Here is a 19,566-nt window from a genome sequence, read left to right on the forward strand (position 1 = left end):
TTTGAGATGATGAGTTTGAGAAACCTTACGTTCAGTATTGTTGATATCTAGTTAATTGTACATCTTCCTCCCACTTTGGTTATTAGACCAGTCTTTTTTCTATGTAATGAAGTCAAATAAAGGATGTGCTTTTAATGAGCACGTTTGTTATATTTGCTTTATCTGGAAGGGCGGAGAACATTAGGAACGAGATGTAAAAACAAGAATGAGCAGAACACAAACTCAAACATGAAGCCAGATGGCTGCCTGCATATCAAATTCAGAATAGACTGCAGCAACTGGAATAAATGTATGTCAGTTTAATTTCTCTAAACAGATTCACCCTTGTTGTTTAGAAAATGCCACGTCATCCCCGGTCCCAGCTCATGTCACACCAGTACGTCACTGAGCATGCCTGCCTCATACCATTCATCTATGCGTCATTCCATTTCTGATATGAGCACACGGACACATTGCAGCCTCAGTAGTTTTGTGGCTTTGGAATGTATCGTGGAACAATAATCCCTTTCTGATTAAATGCCAATAATGTTCTTGATTGTCTGTATTGATCTGCTTCAATAAGGTTCTCTGCCCAGCATATCAGCGAGTATTTACTGCATTTAAATGGCTCTAATCTGTGTACATCTCTCTCTTTCTCTCTCTCTACAGGTTGACCTGTTTGCCATGTGCAGGACTGTGTCCTAAACTGTGTGCGGGAAATAAGTTAATTGACTCTGTAACTTCAGCCCAGGCTTTGAGAGGCTGCACTGTTCTCCACGGCAACTTGATCATCAAGATTCGAGGAGGGAGTGAGTACTACTGCACCTCACCCTCTCGAGTCTCTGGTTCTCACACTATGTCTGTCTCCTTCTCCCTCCATCGCTCAGGTTCTCAGCCAATGTTGCTCTCTTTGTCGGGACTTCTAGCCATACAGTCTGTGTGTATCCACCTGTACATTTCAAATGTGTGTTTGTCTGACCGTATGACCATCTGTGTCTTCTCTGCCATCATCTACTAGCTATCTGTATGACCAAATGTCCATCTCCTTGCAGATAACATTGCAGCTGAATTGGAGGCTAGTTTCGGCCAGCTTGAGGAGATCACAGGCTACCTGACTGTTCGCAGAGCCTACGCCCTGGTCTCCCTCTCCTTCCTCCGCAAACTACGTATTATTAGAGGGGAGCATCTTGAGGGAGAGTAAGTCCCCTCTCCTCTCTTCACCTCTCCTCTCCGTTTAGATAATCACAGTGTTTAATTTCTTCACCTGTCTTCCCCCTGTCTCTCTTAGGGTCTTCGCCTTCTATGCGCTGGACAACCAAAACCTGCGTGAGCTGTGGGATTGGTCCAAGCACAACCTGACCATCCATCGCGGTCGTATGTTCTTCCACTACAACTCCAAACTTTGCATGTCTGAAATCAGAAAGATGGAGGAGGTGACGGGAACCAAGAAGCGCAACCAAAAGAATGACATCGCTGTACGCACCAACGGGGACCAAGCCTCCTGTAAGATAACCAGAACGTCAGACTTGAGATTGTCATCTGATGTTTGCCACCTTACTGATAACATTTGTATTCATGTTCTTAACCTGCTCTAGATTTCTTTGTGCCAGCAGTACAAACATGATCGTTGTTTTCTCAATCTAATATGCATAGTGTTGTGAGTAAATGAACTGCAGAGCAACTTGAACAAATCATAACATCCAAGTGTTGGATGAAATAAAATACTGTATCTACATAGACAGCCTTCCTTCAGGGTAAACACAGAACGCACACCCTTACTCTACATGCATTTTGCAGGTTTGTTTCTAACCATAACGGCGTGATTGTCTATATCTCAAAAGCAGAAGCGGTGGGGTGTTTGATGTTCTACTGCTGAGCATTGTCTGTTTCACCCCTTAGGTGAGACCAAGCTGCTGAAATTCACCATGATCAAGACCGCATCAACTATGATTATGTTGAAGTGGGAACCCTTTTGGCCTTTAGACTTCAGAGACTTGCTGGGCTTTATGGTTCTCTATAAAGAGGCGTAAGTACCCGATCAAAATCCCTGGATCATACCATGGCACATCACAGTAGGTCCTGTTTTAACTGGTTTTTCCTCTGACATCAATGATGGAACATCCTATGCTTTTCAGTAGCTTTAAATTAGCTGAAACTAGGATTTGCTCGGGGGTTCCTCAGGGTCAATTCTTGGATCTTTGCTTTTCAATTTGTACAAACACATCAGTCATATGCAGATGACGCACAGCTGTCTGCTGATGGTCTTAGTCCTATAAGAAAGCTTATAGGATCAATATAAACCACTGAATGTCATGAACTCTTTTACAGCTGATTAAAGACAAGACGGAGTTGCTAGTCAGGAAATGTATTCACACCTAGAATCACTGTCTGTGGAGTACAGAGAACACATCAGGAGTTATTTTGGACTAAGCTTTGAAAGTCATGTCAGTAACTTAACCAGTAGAAGCTAGTTCAGATTGCAGCAGTCAATGCATTACTCCAGTACTTTAAAACACTTCAATTGCTGCCAGTGAAATACAGAATCAGTCAAAATGCTACTTATAGTCTTAAAAGCACTGAATTGTTTGGCTCCCCATGTTACCTGTCCTAAAATGTGCCTTATAAATACAAAGCGTGTTTCCTTAACTTGCCAAATACGCTCCATTGATACTTCTCACTGTTAGTTTGAAGCGGTTGATCCATGTTCTCTGATCTCTGCTCCAGGCCGTATAAGAATGTGACGGAGTTTGATGGACAGGACGCATGCGGCTCTAACAGCTGGGTGATTGCTGATGTTGATCCTCCATTACGTTCCACGGACGGCAAGAAGGCGGATGATCCGGGGCACCTGATTCGACCATTGAAGCCCTGGACCCAGTACGCCATTATGGTCAAAACCCAACTATCTACATCTGATGAGCACCAGGTTCATGGAGCCAAGAGCGCCATCATCTACTTCCGCACCAATGCCTCCAGTGAGTCCCACCACTTAAAGACATACACATACAAGTATGGTTAGGTTTAGGAAAATGTGTTTTTAGAGGCTTTGTACTTAGTTTTGGCCGTTAGATTTGATGGAAATTGTCACTGACTGTAGAAAATATCTGACTTCACAATTAGATGATAAATAAATTATACAGAATCACAATTTCTGGTCTTGTGTTAAAAGTACCCTGTAGAGTTTTCATACATCACCATTCCAGTCCTAACTGTCGTCTTCCTCCATCCCTCTCAGAACCCTCTGTGCCTCTGGACCCCATCTCCTCCTCCAACTCCTCCTCTCAGATCATCCTGAAGTGGAAGCCTCCCACCAATCCCAACGGCAACATCACCCACTACCGCGTCATCTGTCGTAAGCAGTCTGAGGACAGCGACCTCTACAAGTTTGACTACTGCCTACAAGGTTCGTATCCACAGGTTTGATCCGTTCAAAAGTGACTGCAATCAAATCAACTGCTGCTCACTTCACATTTTTTTTGGTCCTGGCTTTCCCTCACGCCTATTTCTCCTGCCCAGGAATGAAGCTGCCGTCTCGTACCCCGACCCACCTGGACAGTGAGGATGAGCAGAAGTGGAACCACACAGACGAGCCCACCTCAGGGGGCCGGTGCTGCGACTGCCCCAAGACTGACAACCAGCTCAAGAAGGAGCAGGAGGAGATAGAGTATCGCAAGACCTTCGAGAACTACCTCCACAATGCAGTCTTTGAGAGCAGGTACACACCCCGGATTGTAATTAATAATAATAATAATAATAATAATTAAGTGTTACAATTCATGACTTTTTGAAATGTTTTATTTCCAGAGCATGTTTTCACGCACTGTACAGCGGTGTGGTCACAACTTTAATGAACTTTACGCTTGTTTACGAAGCTTTTTATACATTCAAAATTCGGCACATTTAGCGTCATACCAAATGTAGCACCACAGGAGCTTCTTGCTTTGTTAGTCGCTGTTTGCGTCTATCCAGCCAGACTCAGTCACGCCTCTTTTGTGCCAGCCACCATGATGTGTGTCTCAAAACAGCTCTGTGCCAATTCTGTCTTGTCCATTCGTGCGTGTGGTTTATGTAGACCCTTGTTTTTGTACAGGGCACTACTGTGGGGGGGGGCTCAGGGTGGGAGGTGCTGATTTTCTGGGCCACGGTGCCCCTACCCTCTCCCCTGACACACACACACACACACACACACACACAGTCTCTCCCTCCGCTGTAATTACTGTGCCCATTATCATTCATGCCAGTCAGGGGCTCAGTCATGCAGACTGCCATTTGGACACACACAAACACTCAAACTCACACACACCTCAGCTGGATTTTGAACCCATGCTGTTGAATCAGCCAAGGTCAGCTCCATACACCGTAGTACACAAAGAACTCCTCGTGCTCTCTTTTTCCATCACGCAAATGGATGCAGGAAGCTTCATATTTTTTCTTCTGCTTGAGCGAGTGTCGGTTCAACATTAACTACGCTTCCCTCTGCAGCGAAGGAGAGGCTTCACCGCAGCAGCTTTGGGTGAAGTGTGCTACTCGAGGACACTTACTGGTGATGAATTTGCACGTTTGAACATTGTCTAATTAATTGACAGGGATTCTACCTGTCCTGACACAGAGTTGCACTGCAGGTCTTCTGTGTCTCAGTCGGTTTAAGTACATGGCCTCTGTGGTGGGCCTCCTCACAACCACTGAGAGTAACGTGGCCCTGCTCATTGGCACCTCACAGTGGTGGGGGTTGGTAGCTCTTCCACCAGGGCACTAAATGGTATTTGTGGATAAATGTCATGCAGGCAGACTTGCTACTCACTGTAAAGGTTATTGTGGGCAGAGGTCCTCACTGGCCTCGTCCACACTACTGCTCTATCTGCCAGGATCTAATTCACATGAAATGCTTCTGACTTTTGTGTTGATAATTTATCCTGACTTTTCTGGGAGCCATTCGTGTTAAGAGGACTGCGTGTAGAGGCTCTGGAAAATAACACTGCCTCCTTCAGGTTTTCAGTGGCATTTCACTGCTCACTGCTTTACCTGTTGCTCTGTTTGTCCAGGCCATCTCGTCGCCGGCGCTCAGTGGGAGTTGCCAACACCACCCTGCCCTCTTTCTTCCTCACCGCAGCCCCCAGTCTGGCTTTCGGCTCCACCACAGCCACCCCTGAAGACGAGGAGGGATCCAAGGTCTCACACTGTTTAGATTTTTGTACCATACAGATTTGTCATTCTCCAGCCAATGTCTGCGCTGATCGTTTTTCTGTCCCCCATCCCAGATTTCCATATTAAAGACGCACATGTAACCTAAGAAAATCAATATTGACCGTCTTTACATGTTGCTCAAAATCAGAGTGAAAGTGGAAAGCGGTCCCCTGAGAAAAAATGTATTTCCAATTCTCTAAATGTCTTTTAACTTTATGGACCTCTAATTAAATTTCTGAATCATTGAAAGCAGATGACATATTTATGTTTTTGTCACTACTGGAAAGAAATCAAAGGAAAATCAAATTCCTTTTCAGCTCAGCCTCAGAATGGCACAGGAAGCTGCTATTCTCCATGAAATCACTGACGCTGTTGAAGTAATAACATCTCTCTCGTCTTTTCTGCTCAGGTGGAGCTAAAGGTGTTTTCAAAGGAGTCAACAGTCATCTCCAACCTGCAACACTTCACCAGTTATAAGATAGAGATCATGGCCTGCAACCATGCGGCGGACGACCTCAAGCGCTGCAGCCTGGCTACTTATGTCAGTGCTCGAACTATGCCAGAGGGTAAGAACAAGTCAAAAATCTCACTCAGGAAATGTTCATTTAATTAAGGGTAAAATGATCAGTTTTAGTTGAAAGATGTTGATTCAACTTCATGGTCATTTTGGCAACTGGCAACTGAGTATACATGCTTTTGACAGACTTACAAGAACACACACAGTGACATGACCGTACACATTTAGCATTTACCTATGTATGAAGCATAGAAAGGGCCATGGGTGATCAGAATAAACTCAAAACAGTTTAAACATGCATGCATGTCACATGTGCACCCAAACAAATGTTTCTAGAGGCAATCAGAAATTGAGCAATCAGAAATTGCCAACTAGAACAATGTGAAAATGCAGTGCTTTATTCTGCACACATGCTCAGTGCTTGTCTTTTAATGTCTGGTACCTACAGAGAAAGCAGACGACGTCCCAGGCATAGTGACCCATGAGATAGTGACGGCCGAGCCTCCCTACGTGTTGATCAAATGGAATTCCCCTCGCTCCCCTAACGGCCTCATTATTCTGTATGAGGTGTTCTACAGGAAGGTGGGCGACTCGGAGGTCAGTACCAACCATCCCCGAACTTTTGAGAGAGTGGTGATGCAGGGAAACAGGGCAAGGAGGCAAGAGACAAGTGCAAAAGAAAACATGAATGAAAATGCAGAGAGAACCAGGACTTATCTACGTAGACTCTGGAAAGTGGAGGCAGACGGGAAAAGGTTTTCTGTATAAACTCCACCACTGTGTGTGTGTTTGCGTGTTGTTGTACCTGTGTGTTCGTGCACAGAAGTGCTCGTCTCTGACAGTGTGCTTCTGTGCGTGTGTGGGTTGTTGTTGTTGTTGTTTACTTGCTGTAAATGTGGGAATTCATCTCTTATTGCTATTCATTGCGGCACTGCCTGACCCTAGGAGCCAGTAGCAGCTCTGTTACCATAGTGACAGAGCCAGGAAGGAAGACTCTAATGCGGTGTCGGGGATGGACTGGCATCTCAGACGACATCTCCCGCACTGCACTGAAAACACACCACTCGCTCACAGACACACGCTGCAGCCGAAACAAACCCATCACAATTTATGTAAACTGACATTTAGAGCATGTCAGGGGTTGAAATTCATTATTAGTTTTTTTTGCACAGTGGTGGCATATGGCAAGACCTTAGAGTGACTGGTTTAACTGGTTGTATTAACTGTCCTACATGCTAAAAGTTGGGAATATTCTAACAGTTTTGCAGGTTTTCTTCTTTGATATCTGTAATTCCATCAGTCAAAAAATATGTATTTAATTTTTTATTTTTAAGCAAGACCAACGTGTTGTTTTTTATTTGGATTAATGAAGTTGGTGGAGGAGCATTATTAAACATTCTTATTGGAGTCAGCCTAAGATGAATAGTGAAACAGACGCACATAAGTCTCATTTTATGTGTTTCTGTATTTTCATTGAAGTTAATTGTGATCCACAATGTTTACACTTTTTACACGCTTATTATTGTACAAAGACAAATGCACTATTAGTGACATTCTCCCCAGTGTGAGTCCATGTGGTGGACCCAGGCTCTTCATGTTGTCTTGAGTCAGGACACCAAACCTAAAATTGCTCTTATTCAATAGGCCTTCTACAATGATCTCACTATTACGTTGAGTCAAAGTTAATTTATTTCAGTGTGCCTTTCCAGTTATAATTTCGATGTTGTCTAAAGGCAACACTTCGTTTAGAAACGTCTCCCTTCACGCACGTTATACTTCGCAGCTTTGTAGTGGAATCTGTGCTCGCTGTCATTATTCCTTGTGATATCTCGGGCTGAAGTGTTCTTTCCATTTTTTCTTCCAGGTTCACACAGCTTGTGTGTCACGGCCGGCCTACCTCAAGTCAGGTGGCACAAAGCTCTCGCTTGTGCAACCTGGAAACTACAGCGTGAGGGTCCGCGCCACCTCCTTGGCAGGAAATGGCTCTTTCACAGAAACCACTTACTTCTTCATGCCCAATTGTAAGACCGGAGGCTACATGTCTGACTTAACTGAACTCGCATGTCGCGCATTATTCACACGAATCTGGAAGTTCATAAACTGCTTACATAATTGTTCATACATATTATAAGATATTTAATAACCAAGGCTGATATCAGCTGTTTTGCACATCAATATTCTTTAATACAGATCTGTCTTTCATACTCTGCAATCTTCCCAGTAAACTGACCGATGACTTCTGTGTTTGTTACAGCGGATCCAGGTTTTATTTGGATTGTGATGGGTCCGGTCATCTGCTTCATCCTGCTGCTGTTCGTGGGAGGTGGAGTCTTTGTGATCCTCAAAAAGAGGTAAGGTCTTTGACTGGCATGCAGCCTATCGGGATGATCCACCATGCAGGATATATAAACTGAGCAGATTACACTATATGACGTCAAAGAGGGAATGGTGCTTATTCTGATTATGAACCTATAGTGAGACTTCAAGAAGTGGGTGTTCAACTTGAATACCTTGAGCCCAGTAGCTATCAGGAGTATGTGACAGGACAAATAAACAAGACAGATTCTGCAAGAAGGGCCGAACATACTGGAGAAAGTTCACATTGTATAACAGTTCTCAGTGTCTCAGATGCTTTCTGTTGTCGTGGTACAGGCAAACAGAAGGCCCGACAGGACCTCTTATCGCCTCCTCAAACCCAGAGTACATCAGCACCAATGATGGTAAGAATAGCACTACACAACTGCTAAGAGTGGGAAGTACAACATGTTGTGCTTTCTCCTGTGTTTAAAAAGCACATCATGATGATTTGTGAATGGTTGCCTCATCGAAACGGCGATTTGTGCCTTGCTTTGCGTAGTGTATGTTCCTGATGAGTGGGAGGTGCCCCGGGACAAGATCACGTTGCTCAGAGAGCTGGGTCAGGGCTCCTTCGGCATGGTGTACGAGGGTATCGCCAAGGACATCATCAAAGGAGACCCAGACACGCAAGTAGCCGTCAAGACGGTCAATGAATCGGCCAGCCTGCGCGAGAGGATCGAGTTCCTCAACGAAGCCTCCGTCATGAAGGCTTTCAACTGTCACCACGTGGTACGACCCTTCATAGTGCTTTTCAAACAGTTCCTCTCACAGTTTCATCACTGACTAACAGGCACACTGGAGCAGCTATCCGTACACGTGTGAATTACTGTATATTACAGCTTTCCATCATGTATGACTCATATAATCATGACTCGCTTGTTGTGTTGATTCTGCCATATTGGCACACAGTTTGACTCCAAAAAGAAATGTTCACACTTGGTAAGCAATTGTGCCTACCAATATATTTTCATTTAATAGCCTCCTAAGCACCAATTAAATTGCCATATGTTGTGCTGTCAGCTGTAAAAATGTTGAGATGTAGGGGGGCCATTTTTGTATTATTTACCCACAGATGAAGAGAACGTTCACATGATGGCAACGGCTTATGAATGTATTCATCTTGTCTGCCTGGTTAACAGCAGGATTGTTTCTCTTAGAGGTAAAGTAATTGAGGACACCTTACCCACACTGAAGTCAAGTACTGAAATGTTAAAATCTAACGTGTTGAATTCAAAACTTTTACTGATGGTTTGAGGGTTTTTACATCCACATTTGGTGATGAAGTGTGGGAATTGTCATTTTCATATGTAGCTCTTCATATCTAAATGAACAAAACTCTGACTTTTGATGGGTTTATTAGATATTATATACCTTTACCTCTCAACAAGAGATGAGGTGCTAGATTATTAAGTGTTTACTAGTGTCCCTAATCAGTCAAAGGAAGGGTAAATACTGTAAGTTCACGCGTGTGTTTTTTTTTTCCTCTATATAGGTACGTCTGTTAGGCGTGGTGTCCAAAGGTCAGCCGACCCTGGTAGTGATGGAGCTGATGACCCACGGTGACCTGAAGACCTACCTGCGCGGTCTCAGGCCGGACTCTGAGGTATGCAACACAGAAATCCCATCTCCTCAGGTGGAGATCGATACAGCTAAAGGATTAGCTTGGTTCTCATATTCAAACGCATCACTGACTGACTTTGTAACTTGGTTTTTGTGTGTTTTTGTAGAACAACCCCACAGGCCATTCACCACCTACGCTGAAGGAGATGATCCAGATGGCTGCAGAAATTGCGGATGGCATGGCCTACCTCAACGCCAAGAAGTTTGTCCACAGAGACCTGGCCGCCAGAAACTGCATGGTGGCAGAAGACTTCACTGTCAAGATCGGAGGTACTTTTGCTTGCGTTTGTTTTGTTTTTGTTTTCCTTGTTGTTCATATTGCAGTTCATCTCGGTTAGTTGTGTGTTGTGGTTGAATTGAATCACAAATCTCTCTCTCTCTCTCTCTCTCCCCCTCTCGTAGACTTTGGTATGACCCGAGACATCTATGAGACTGACTACTACCGTAAGGGAGGTAAGGGCCTGCTTCCTGTCAGGTGGATGGCTCCAGAGTCTCTGAAGGACGGAGTCTTCACTGCCCACTCTGACTGCTGGTAAGTCACAGTTCTGCAGCCGTTGTGCTGTCTTTGCAACCCTGATTACTTTGCTGGTGCCTTTTGATCACATGTGGTTGTGTGTGTGTGTGTCTGCAGGTCATTTGGCGTTGTGCTGTGGGAGATCAGTACGCTAGCAGAGCAGCCTTACCAGGGTTTATCCAACGAACAGGTTCTAAAGTTTGTCATGGATGGAGGATACCTGGACCGGCCGGATAACTGCCCCGAGAGGATGTGAGTGAATACAGACACGCCTTCACTGTCTTGATCCTTTAATTATATCTTGTCTGGATAATGTGACACACTATCTCAGACGTTTTAAGGTGTTTTTTGCCTTTTCTTTATAAACCTCTTGCATCAGAACACCAAATATTGTGTAAAATAGTAAATCCTTTTTCTCCCTTTTCCAGGCACAGCCTAATGCAGATGTGTTGGCAGTACAACCCCAAGATGCGGCCGTTGTTCCAAGAGATCATCGAGATGCTGCGGGAGGAGCTGCACCCGTCTTTCCAGGACTTTTCCTTCTTCTACAGCGAGGACAACAAAGTCCCCGAGACAGAGGAGTATGACCTGGACCTGGAGAACATGGAGAGCATCCCACTGGACCCGTCTTCATACTCCCAGAGAGAGGAGAGCTTAGGCAGGGACAGCGGGCCCTCGGTGGCCCTCAGGGGGAACTATGAGGAGCATGTCCCCTACACACACATGAACGGTGGCAAGAAAAACGGACGAATCTTATCGTTGCCCAGATCCAGCCCTTCCTAACATTTCCTGTTTCCTAAAAGACCTTGTTTAACCCCCCCATCATATTTCTCTTCCAGTCCATTTCTTTCTGTATCTTTCATGTTCCTCTCATCATTTTCTAATGATTTTCGTATTCTTGGAGAAGCCCTTCAAAAACGACACAGATCTCAGGACTTTTTATTTTCTCCCTCGTGGCTGCCGCACACAGGCAAGCGAGGGACCTCAAACATGGTGTAACTCTTTTGTAACTTCCTCAACAACACATCGGACTTTCTATTACCATATCACCTATCTATTGTTTTTCACTATTGCCACGTTTCCAGGACTCCTTGTGATGGAAACGGAGAAAAAAACAAAACTGTGAACACGACAAACCTTAGAAAACCAAGATGGCTGCTTATGCTCGACCTCCTCCAGACTTGTCCCTCCTCCTCTCCCCACCAATCTGCATTTCCACATTTCCGTGCTTTGTTTTTGTTTTGTTTCTCTCTCTTAAGTGAAATCTTTTTACTCGGATAGTGGCCTTTTTGTATGTGGCCTATAAACAAAGAGAAGTGTCTATCAGCGCTTGTACTAATTTCCCTTTGAACAATGACTTAATCGGTTTGGAACAGTGGGATGACTTTCAAAGACTTGATTCTAGAACAAACATCTATTCCTAGAGGAATGTTTTCTTATTTTTATTTTATTTTTTTGGTTCTGCAGAATTCCAAACTTCACACAGATTCATCGGGTGTTTGGTGAATAGTTTTAATTTATTTGCTTTTATTATCTTCTCTTCTCTTCTGTTTCTCAGTTTTATGTCTGTGTCCTCACTATATGGCTGAAGGATATTTAAACAGTTAAGAATTTGACAAAAGAGTTCCTCAGACTGACCAATAGCTGCTGCTTTGATATATTTTAGTGGGTATATAAATATATAAATATATATAATATATATAGTATATATGGAATATTGGTATTTATATACCAGTATTTCATATATAATATATGGCATATTGATGTTTTTGTAAATAGTTCATATTTGTAATATTTTCATCAGAAGCTTTGCTAGTATTTTGTTTTGCCAGGTTTTTTCTTTCTGGGTTTTTTAATTTTCTTATTTTTATAGCCCAAGAAATCTCACTAATCTACCATCAGTGCTCTCTGTGTCTTAGGCCTCCAGTCCCTCTTGAGTTCTCTCTGTTCGCGTGGATGGGAAAGGAGAAGGCCCACGAAATATTGTCAACTCACTGCATCATTTTGGGTTTTTTTTAAAACCGTGTTCCCTCTGAGAGCTGAGGAGGAAACTTTATTGCAGCAATGGAAAAAATACGAAATAACCAAAAAAAAAAAGCTTTATAAAAGGGGGGGGGGTATGAGGTCTTTCTAGGTGGAAGTGCACCTGATGTTTGTTTGTCTCTCTGGTCAGATCACGCTGGAGCTGAGGTCTTTATGCGCTTGTTATCACAGGTTCATCGCGTCTTTCACGTTGTCCAGGTCGGCGTTAACTGTCGGTGAGGTTAGAGAGCGTGGAGAGCTCGTCCTTTGCCTGGTGACTGCACTTCCTTGTGTTGGCGTAACAGTGACGGCTTTTCAGTTGACTGGTGTGGGTGCTGCTTGGATCAGGGCGGGATGGGGAATTAACAGCAGCTCTCAGCCAAATGCAGGTGAAGTGAAACAATGAGGCCCTTTTTGTTCTATCCATCTGTTCTATGACTGGCAGTAAACGCCCTCATTATTTAAATCGTACAGCAGTAGCCTTCACATCTCACCTGGGATCTGGTTCAGTTCAGGACCTCAGTGTTAGATGGAAGGTTCTATTCATTTCACACATTATCTTCACCTCTCATTGTTCGTGCACGTTTTGCTCTGCACCACACACACACACACACCTCCTGCACACTCTCCCTCCTCGGTCTTCCTGAGGCTTCCCATTGGCTGCTGAACTCACTGCTCAAAATCAGGCTATTGGAAATTTCCACGTTTTGTGGTCGAGGGGCTGGAGAGGAATACGGAAAGTTCCAACTGTGTTCAGAGTGCACAGCAGGTAGTGGAGAGAGGGGCAGCCTCTCTATCTCTCTGAGAGAGAGCGAGTGTGTGAGTGATTGTTAATCCTATTATTGTCTCTGCTATCACATGCAGTCGGGCTGTCGGGACACGGTGTGCAGCAGCTATTTCACTCAGGTCTGACATTCCAGGATTTAGTTGGAGCTGCTCATTCCCCCCCCCCCCCCCCCCGGTTTTGCCTGTCTGCAAAGCTGTTACCATCGCCACACCCCACCAGATTCAGAGCACACACATGAAAGACTTTGTTTTTCCTTCTTAATAATCGAATATCTGAAGTTTGTCCCTCCTTCCTGGAATCAAAAACATTCCTGTCTACCGTACCCTTACTCAGAGCTGCGGAAGGATGAGTTGCTGATCCCTCATTAAGATCATTCATTTACTACGACCTGTATTCGGAGCCCAAAGGCCGTCAGAGTTTCAGATCCTCCATAATCGCTCCTCTCTCACTCTCTATCCGCAGCAGTCGATGGTTTGGGAGGGGATAGTCAGCAGACTTTTTATTTTTCTGGACACAACGACCAGTGTTGCTGCCAATCTAGCCGAACAGCATTCAGCACTTATAGTATAGCCAAAGTGTTGGCAGCTTTCTGTCAACAATGAGAACCCACAGAATCAGAGTCGGAGAAAGCAGAGACGCTGCCTCCATGTTTTACCAGTGCCTTCTCAAACCCAGAGCCACGTCCAGGCTCGTTATATCGGCTAGTAACACACACACACACACACACACACACACACACACACACACACACACACACACACACACACACAGGCCTCTGTGCTCTCTCTGCATTTCTTCTCACGAGGCAGGAGAGGCAGAGAAATTTCAAAGCTGCATTTACATTTGTGTTTGTAGGGTTGCAACTTTGTTCTTTGCTGGAAGAGAAGTAGAAGTCTTTGGGGCGGTTTTATTTTTAGATTTTGTATTATTGGTTTTAGCTTGTTGCCAGCGTCAAGGTCTGAACACTAATGTTCACCTCGTGCTTTAGCGGTGACACTGTGGATCGGCCAGAGTCTGTGCTGTTGCGCACTCGTAGGCGCCCGAGGTTAGGATGTAGATTTTAGCAAATTATTCTGAGGAGTTACAATCTTGGGCTTTTGTACTTTGTAAATAATCTGTGACATAGTTTGGAAATAAAAGCAGAAAAAAGATATATTAAAAAAAAAGAAAAATCTGATGCCCGTCAGTTTTGCGTACATGACAGGGGAAAAATGGTGGCCCTCAGCTGTGTCGCAGTTCCACACGACACACTAATACTAAATTCTTATTTTAATTAACAGTTAGTACATCTTTGTATACACTGCATACTCTAAATCCAGTTAGAATTAGTGTGTACGATGGAAGTGGGGCATCGCTCTCGTCTCTACCTTGACCTAGGTTGCTTATCTTGTGGTGGTGTTCACATGCATATGCAATTTTTAATTAAGATGATGCCCATATCTTTGAAATACCAGATATTTATTTTATTATGATCATTGTCATTGTATAAGAAGAACACAGTTAGCTTTTTAGTCGAGCATTTTTACAGCGTTTGAGAGTAGAGCGACGTAAAAGCCTAGTTTGTTATTGTACAGCTGGTGTAGCTGATGGTGAGCAGCAACAGTGCTCGTTAGCTAGTTAGTAAGTAAGTAATTGTCGTCGTCTTTGTGTTTGGCCAGAGTCTACCTCAGTGCATATGGAGGAATCAGTCTAAAGAGCCTAAATCATCCCCGTCAGTCTGTCAATATCCGATTATTTAAAATAATATCACTTTATCGTACATTACCAACACTGCTAATGAATTCCTTTCCCTCGTGGTGTATTGAACCCCTCTCCCTTCTTGTCGTCTACGTTTTCTCTTCTTGTGTGTCGGGGGGGGGGGGGGGGGAAGCTGTCACTGACCCCTGCAGTATGTGGATATTTTGGCCCTTCTCTGTTTTTAAATGTCTTGATTTTGGAGTTTAGGGATAAGCGTAAGATATACAACTATTATCCCTCCCCTCATCATTTTTCACCCCGAGCACTTATTAAATGTGGAACATAAGGCAGTTAATTGGCTTAATGGACAATCATTTTCACTGTTGCTACAGTTTATGAAGTTACTCAGAGGAGGCTTCCCCGGGCGCTGGAAGAAGCAGTGTAGCTTTATTGTGTATATTTTGCCTTTTTGGCATTCACCAATCCTCTGGACTGTATGTAGTCGTGGCTGTACTGGTTTTGGGGGATGTGACATTATCATGAATCTCTTGGCTCTGAATGCATATCTGTGATCACCCGAGCTCAGCCCTGGACCTTCATGCTTTCTTGAAATCCCTTCTAGACTACCCTGTTGTCTGGTAGCCCTACTCTTCTTCCTCAGTCTGTCAATCTGTCTCTTTGTGTTCAAATCGCTTAGCGTTCAAATCCCACATCTCCTCCAGTCGTGGTCGGTTTATTTGTCTGTTTCTCTGTGCTGATTTATGTTTTGTATGTATATTTTTTCTACTGTGAATATCAAGAGATAACCTTTGTTTCCTGTCAATGCCATGGATTGGGTCTGTTTTGGCTGATCAGGACACTGACGCCTGTGCTGGTTAAAAAGTTTTAACGAGGAGGTACCCTCCTCTACAAAGGACAAAGAGCTGGACTGGGACAATCCTGTGTGCCATAAGAACTATTAACATACATGAAATCTAGATTGTAACTTTTCGTCTCAGGGAGGCGGCCTGATGCTTTGTGGTTGGAGGATGAAGAGGACGAGGAGGAGGAAGAGCTACCTACCTACCTTTTATCTGCTCTGAAGCGCAAGTTCACAGCATCCTTGCAAAAATCAAGATGGAGAAGATAACTCCAAGGACAAGTTTTCAACAACAAAAACCCAAACACCCTTTTCACAAATCTGAAAACCTTCTGCCCTTTTGAAGATAATTAGGTCTCTCTCTCTCTCTCTCTCTCTCTCTCGCTCTCTCTCGCTCTCTCTCTCATGTGGTTTGGACTGCCCTCTAGCGGCTGGATGGGAGTATTGCAGGTCAGGGGTGGCAAAGCAAACGGGGCCCCGACCCCCATAGTGCCTTGCTCAGACTAAAAGCCCACCTGACCCCTCCCACCCATTCCACTCCCCTCAGAGCAGAAACGTGTCTCCACCAATCACTACAGAGGATTTTCCACCCCCCCCCCCCCCCCCCCCCAACATGAAATGAAAACACAGGAATAATGTTTGTATGCATTCTGTGTTCTTTAGTTGTAACTGCAGAGAAATTATTCTCACTGCTTGGTGGGAAAATGCTGTAATTTGTATTTCATGACGGTTGACCTCGTGTGTCTACTCTGCTAAGATCCAGCTTGCTTTGTGCAAAGAAAAATAATCGTCTTTATCAGCGGATCATTTGATGCTCAATGATTTTGCTTCTTGTCATCAGTCCGTTTTGACAGCAAGGCCCCAAACAACATGCACAGACCCCATGATTAGCAGCAAGTGATTACAATACAACTTTGGGATTTCCATTTTAAATGCATTTTGAAAAAACAACAAACAAACATCTCAACTGTAAATAGCAGCATGGCCCCCCCTAAAAACAAAAGTACTTTATTTTTAGGGAAGTTTAGGTTTGTTTTGTTGAGCTCCGATGACCTACAAAGCGGTTGGACAGAGCATGCTAATAACACAGCGCAGGGTGAGAACAAAGCATTGTATGTATTATTGTTTTGTTTTAAAGAAAAGAAAAAGTATTACATTTTAGAGATGTTGATTTCTATTTTTTTTTTTTTTTTGCCAAAGTATGGAGGGCAAACACAATTACTTTTTCTGACTGTAAACTTTTACTACTCTTGTACATTATGAATTTAACATGGTTATCGATGTGTATATAACTTTTTTTCTAAATTTTAAAACGATAGATTTTTGTTTTCTTTTCATGACACAACCCAACGACACAGAAAAGCAGAGTCAAGCCCGTCAATGTATTTAACAGGAGCAGCACAACTCCGGTCTGAGGGCTTGCCCCTGTGTAACGACACATGAACAGTACGTGGCCTGAAACGTTTCGCAATGAACCCTGCTCTTAATCCGATGCATGTTCTGAATGTTGTCGTGCATTTCAACCGCCCCGCCCAGCCACGGTAGCATGTCACCCATAAAGCCTTTCTTGTGTCACACATATGTCACCGATCACAGATGTTGTTGTATGAAATTGTTTCTGACAAAACGTGTTTAGTTTGCAAATGTGTTTGTTTTTGTTTTGTTTTTGTATGTTAAAAACTGGAAAAGACCACTGCACATCCTTTTGAAGAAGAGGAAACATGAGTGATAGAATCCTTTATAAGCTAAAAAAGAGAGAGAGAGAAAATAAAAGAAATAAAAAAAACGGATGGTTCAACCATACATCTTTAAGTTTAGACTGTAAAGCTGGAGGTGTTAAAGTAATACTTTGACATTTTGGGAAATACGAAATTGCGGCGCTACGTGCTGGACTAGTGTCCAGTGAGTTTCTAGAGGTCAAAGGAATTGTTCCTTGAAACGCAAACCTCCTTCGTTCCTTGTCCGGATTAACGAGACGTAATGTGTTGATTAATGAGTTAACCGGAGTCAGGCCAGCTGTTTCCCTCTGTGCGACGCTAGGCTAACCCATGGCTAGCAGTGGCCTTTATGTAAGGGACAGATGTGAGAGAATCTTCGGCACACTGTGGCTGTGAAGTGGAGAGCAGGGCCGTCCTTCAATCAGAGGATCGGCGGTTCGATCCCCGGCTCAGGCTCCACTAGTCTCATGTTGATGTGTCCTTGAGCAGGACACTTGACCCCAAAAATTTGCTCCTGTAGCTGTGCCTACGGTGTAGAATCTGAATTGTAAGTCACTTTGGATAGACGCGTCTGCTAAATGACTGTAATGTAATAATCTAGCTCTCTGCCATTAAGGGAACACGCGTATTTCCCCAAAATATCAAGCTATTCCCTTTTGAGGAGGCTCAGCATGAAGGTGAAACACCTTCAGCTCTGAATGAATTAAGTACTGTCTGACAGTAGTGTTGTGATGAACTGTTCATATTTGTGTTATTGATCAGGGAGAGATCCTCCGTTGTTTAAAGGTAGACAGCAGGGGGGGGGGGGCGTTGCTAGTCATCTGTCGGTCCAGTGGTCTGCTCCAGTTTATACACCAATACCTTTATATTTATCGCTATCTTGTTTCCCGTGCTGTGCGTTGTTTATATCGATGGATTTGTGTCCGTGTTGTCCTCTGTTGAAGTCTTTCCCACGGCTTTCTTTGTCTTTGATCGCTGCTCCTCCCGCTCCTCCTCTCCGTGTCCTTCAAGTCTTTCTCTCCTCAGTGCACATAGGTGGTCCCCAGAATGCTGTGTGTAGTGTTGCAGGATACCTCTTTATCAATGTCATTTATTGCCGATGAAAAATGCTGATGTATTAATTTTGGGATATGTTGTATATACATTATGTTGAGTCATCGGTGTGTATGCAGACAGCAGGAATATGTGTGTAATGTACAGTCCAAAAACAAAACCCAAACCCGCAACCCACAGAGATTGCTTCATCCCTCACACTGGATCCAAATGTGCCATTATCTTTATGTATCACAGATATCAACATATTGAACACACACACACACACACACACACACACACACACACAGACAGAAACACATGCATATTGTACAGGATCAAAAATGTGCCATGACTAAATGAACGCTTGACAATTTATTTTTTCTATGTTTTCAAAGGAGAGCCAAGTAGTGACATGTACAGAAAAATGTTGCAATGATATGAAAATAAAAAATCTTGCTGTGTGTAAATTATTCAACAATTAACTGTTTATATTAAAATTATGAATAAAATTATTGGAGAATATGTGTCGTCTTGTGCTTTTGAACTATGAACCGAGGCAGGCAGCCAGAGCATTCTCACCTTTTACCTTACAGACATGCGAGCATAAGACTAATTATCGCTTTACTGTGAGTAAAAAACGTAAGTTGTAATTTGAAAGTCCGGGAGATGATGTTCCCAAGTACTCTACTTATGTACGATTCTGAGGTACTTTAGTATTTCCATTTGATGCTACTTTATACTTTTACTCCATTACATTCGTTTGACAGCTCCTGGTTATATTATATATTCCACAAGCATGCAATTTTATGTATATGAAAACCTTATGCATATGATGTATTGCTTTACATAAAACTACCTAGCAGTGTATAAAACAGTTATCTCCACCTGGACCAACTACAGCATTAAAATGCTGCTTCCATCAGTAGCATGTCACCCATTAAGCTTTTCTTGTGTCACAAATATGTCACCTGTCACAGATGTTGTTGTCGGAAATTGTTTCTGACAAGAGACGTGTGTTTGGACCCCTGCACATCCTTACAATATCCTACAAATGGATTATTTTGAAAACTGTGGCATTTATACTAAAGTCAAAGCTCTGAATACTCCTTCCATCATTTGTCATACACTTTTAGCTTTGCCTTTGTTCTTTTCTTCATGTTCTTTTCCTGCTTTTCTTTCCACAATCCGCACAAACAAGTTCAGCAATAGACCTCTGACTGCTGGCTGCTGCTGTAATGATCAGGTGCCTTGCTCCAGGGCGTCTTGACAGTGGCTGAGAGAGAAGGTTTGAGTTTT

General features: G+C 43.5%; 1 protein-coding gene across 4 annotated transcripts in view; it reads left to right on the plus strand.

The window, feature by feature from the left end:
* insrb (insulin receptor b) overlaps positions 1-18,792 on the plus strand; it is a 73,055-nt gene extending 54,263 nt beyond the window's left edge. For all 4 annotated transcript variants that reach the window (XM_076087982.1, XM_076087983.1, XM_076087986.1 and 1 more), the window contains 19 exons: positions 649-788; positions 1,032-1,176; positions 1,268-1,482; positions 1,879-2,005; positions 2,704-2,954; positions 3,215-3,382; positions 3,496-3,694; positions 5,022-5,148; positions 5,573-5,729; positions 6,129-6,277; positions 7,545-7,701; positions 7,935-8,031; positions 8,333-8,400; positions 8,538-8,767; positions 9,531-9,641; positions 9,766-9,928; positions 10,061-10,190; positions 10,290-10,424; positions 10,601-18,792. In XM_076087982.1, the coding sequence (XP_075944097.1) occupies positions 649-788; positions 1,032-1,176; positions 1,268-1,482; positions 1,879-2,005; positions 2,704-2,954; positions 3,215-3,382; positions 3,496-3,694; positions 5,022-5,148; positions 5,573-5,729; positions 6,129-6,277; positions 7,545-7,701; positions 7,935-8,031; positions 8,333-8,400; positions 8,538-8,767; positions 9,531-9,641; positions 9,766-9,928; positions 10,061-10,190; positions 10,290-10,424; positions 10,601-10,955 (3,124 nt within the window). In that variant the 3' untranslated portion in view covers positions 10,956-18,792. The remainder of the gene's footprint in view (positions 1-648; positions 789-1,031; positions 1,177-1,267; positions 1,483-1,878; positions 2,006-2,703; positions 2,955-3,214; positions 3,383-3,495; positions 3,695-5,021; positions 5,149-5,572; positions 5,730-6,128; positions 6,278-7,544; positions 7,702-7,934; positions 8,032-8,332; positions 8,401-8,537; positions 8,768-9,530; positions 9,642-9,765; positions 9,929-10,060; positions 10,191-10,289; positions 10,425-10,600) is intronic.
* Positions 18,793-19,566: the final 774 nt, after the last annotated feature.

This window comes from Anarhichas minor, unplaced genomic scaffold, assembly GCF_050575085.1.
Source record: "Anarhichas minor isolate MPS153535 unplaced genomic scaffold, ASM5057508v1 ptg000010l, whole genome shotgun sequence".
In the NCBI taxonomy this organism is placed as follows: Eukaryota; Metazoa; Chordata; class Actinopteri; order Perciformes; family Anarhichadidae; genus Anarhichas; species Anarhichas minor.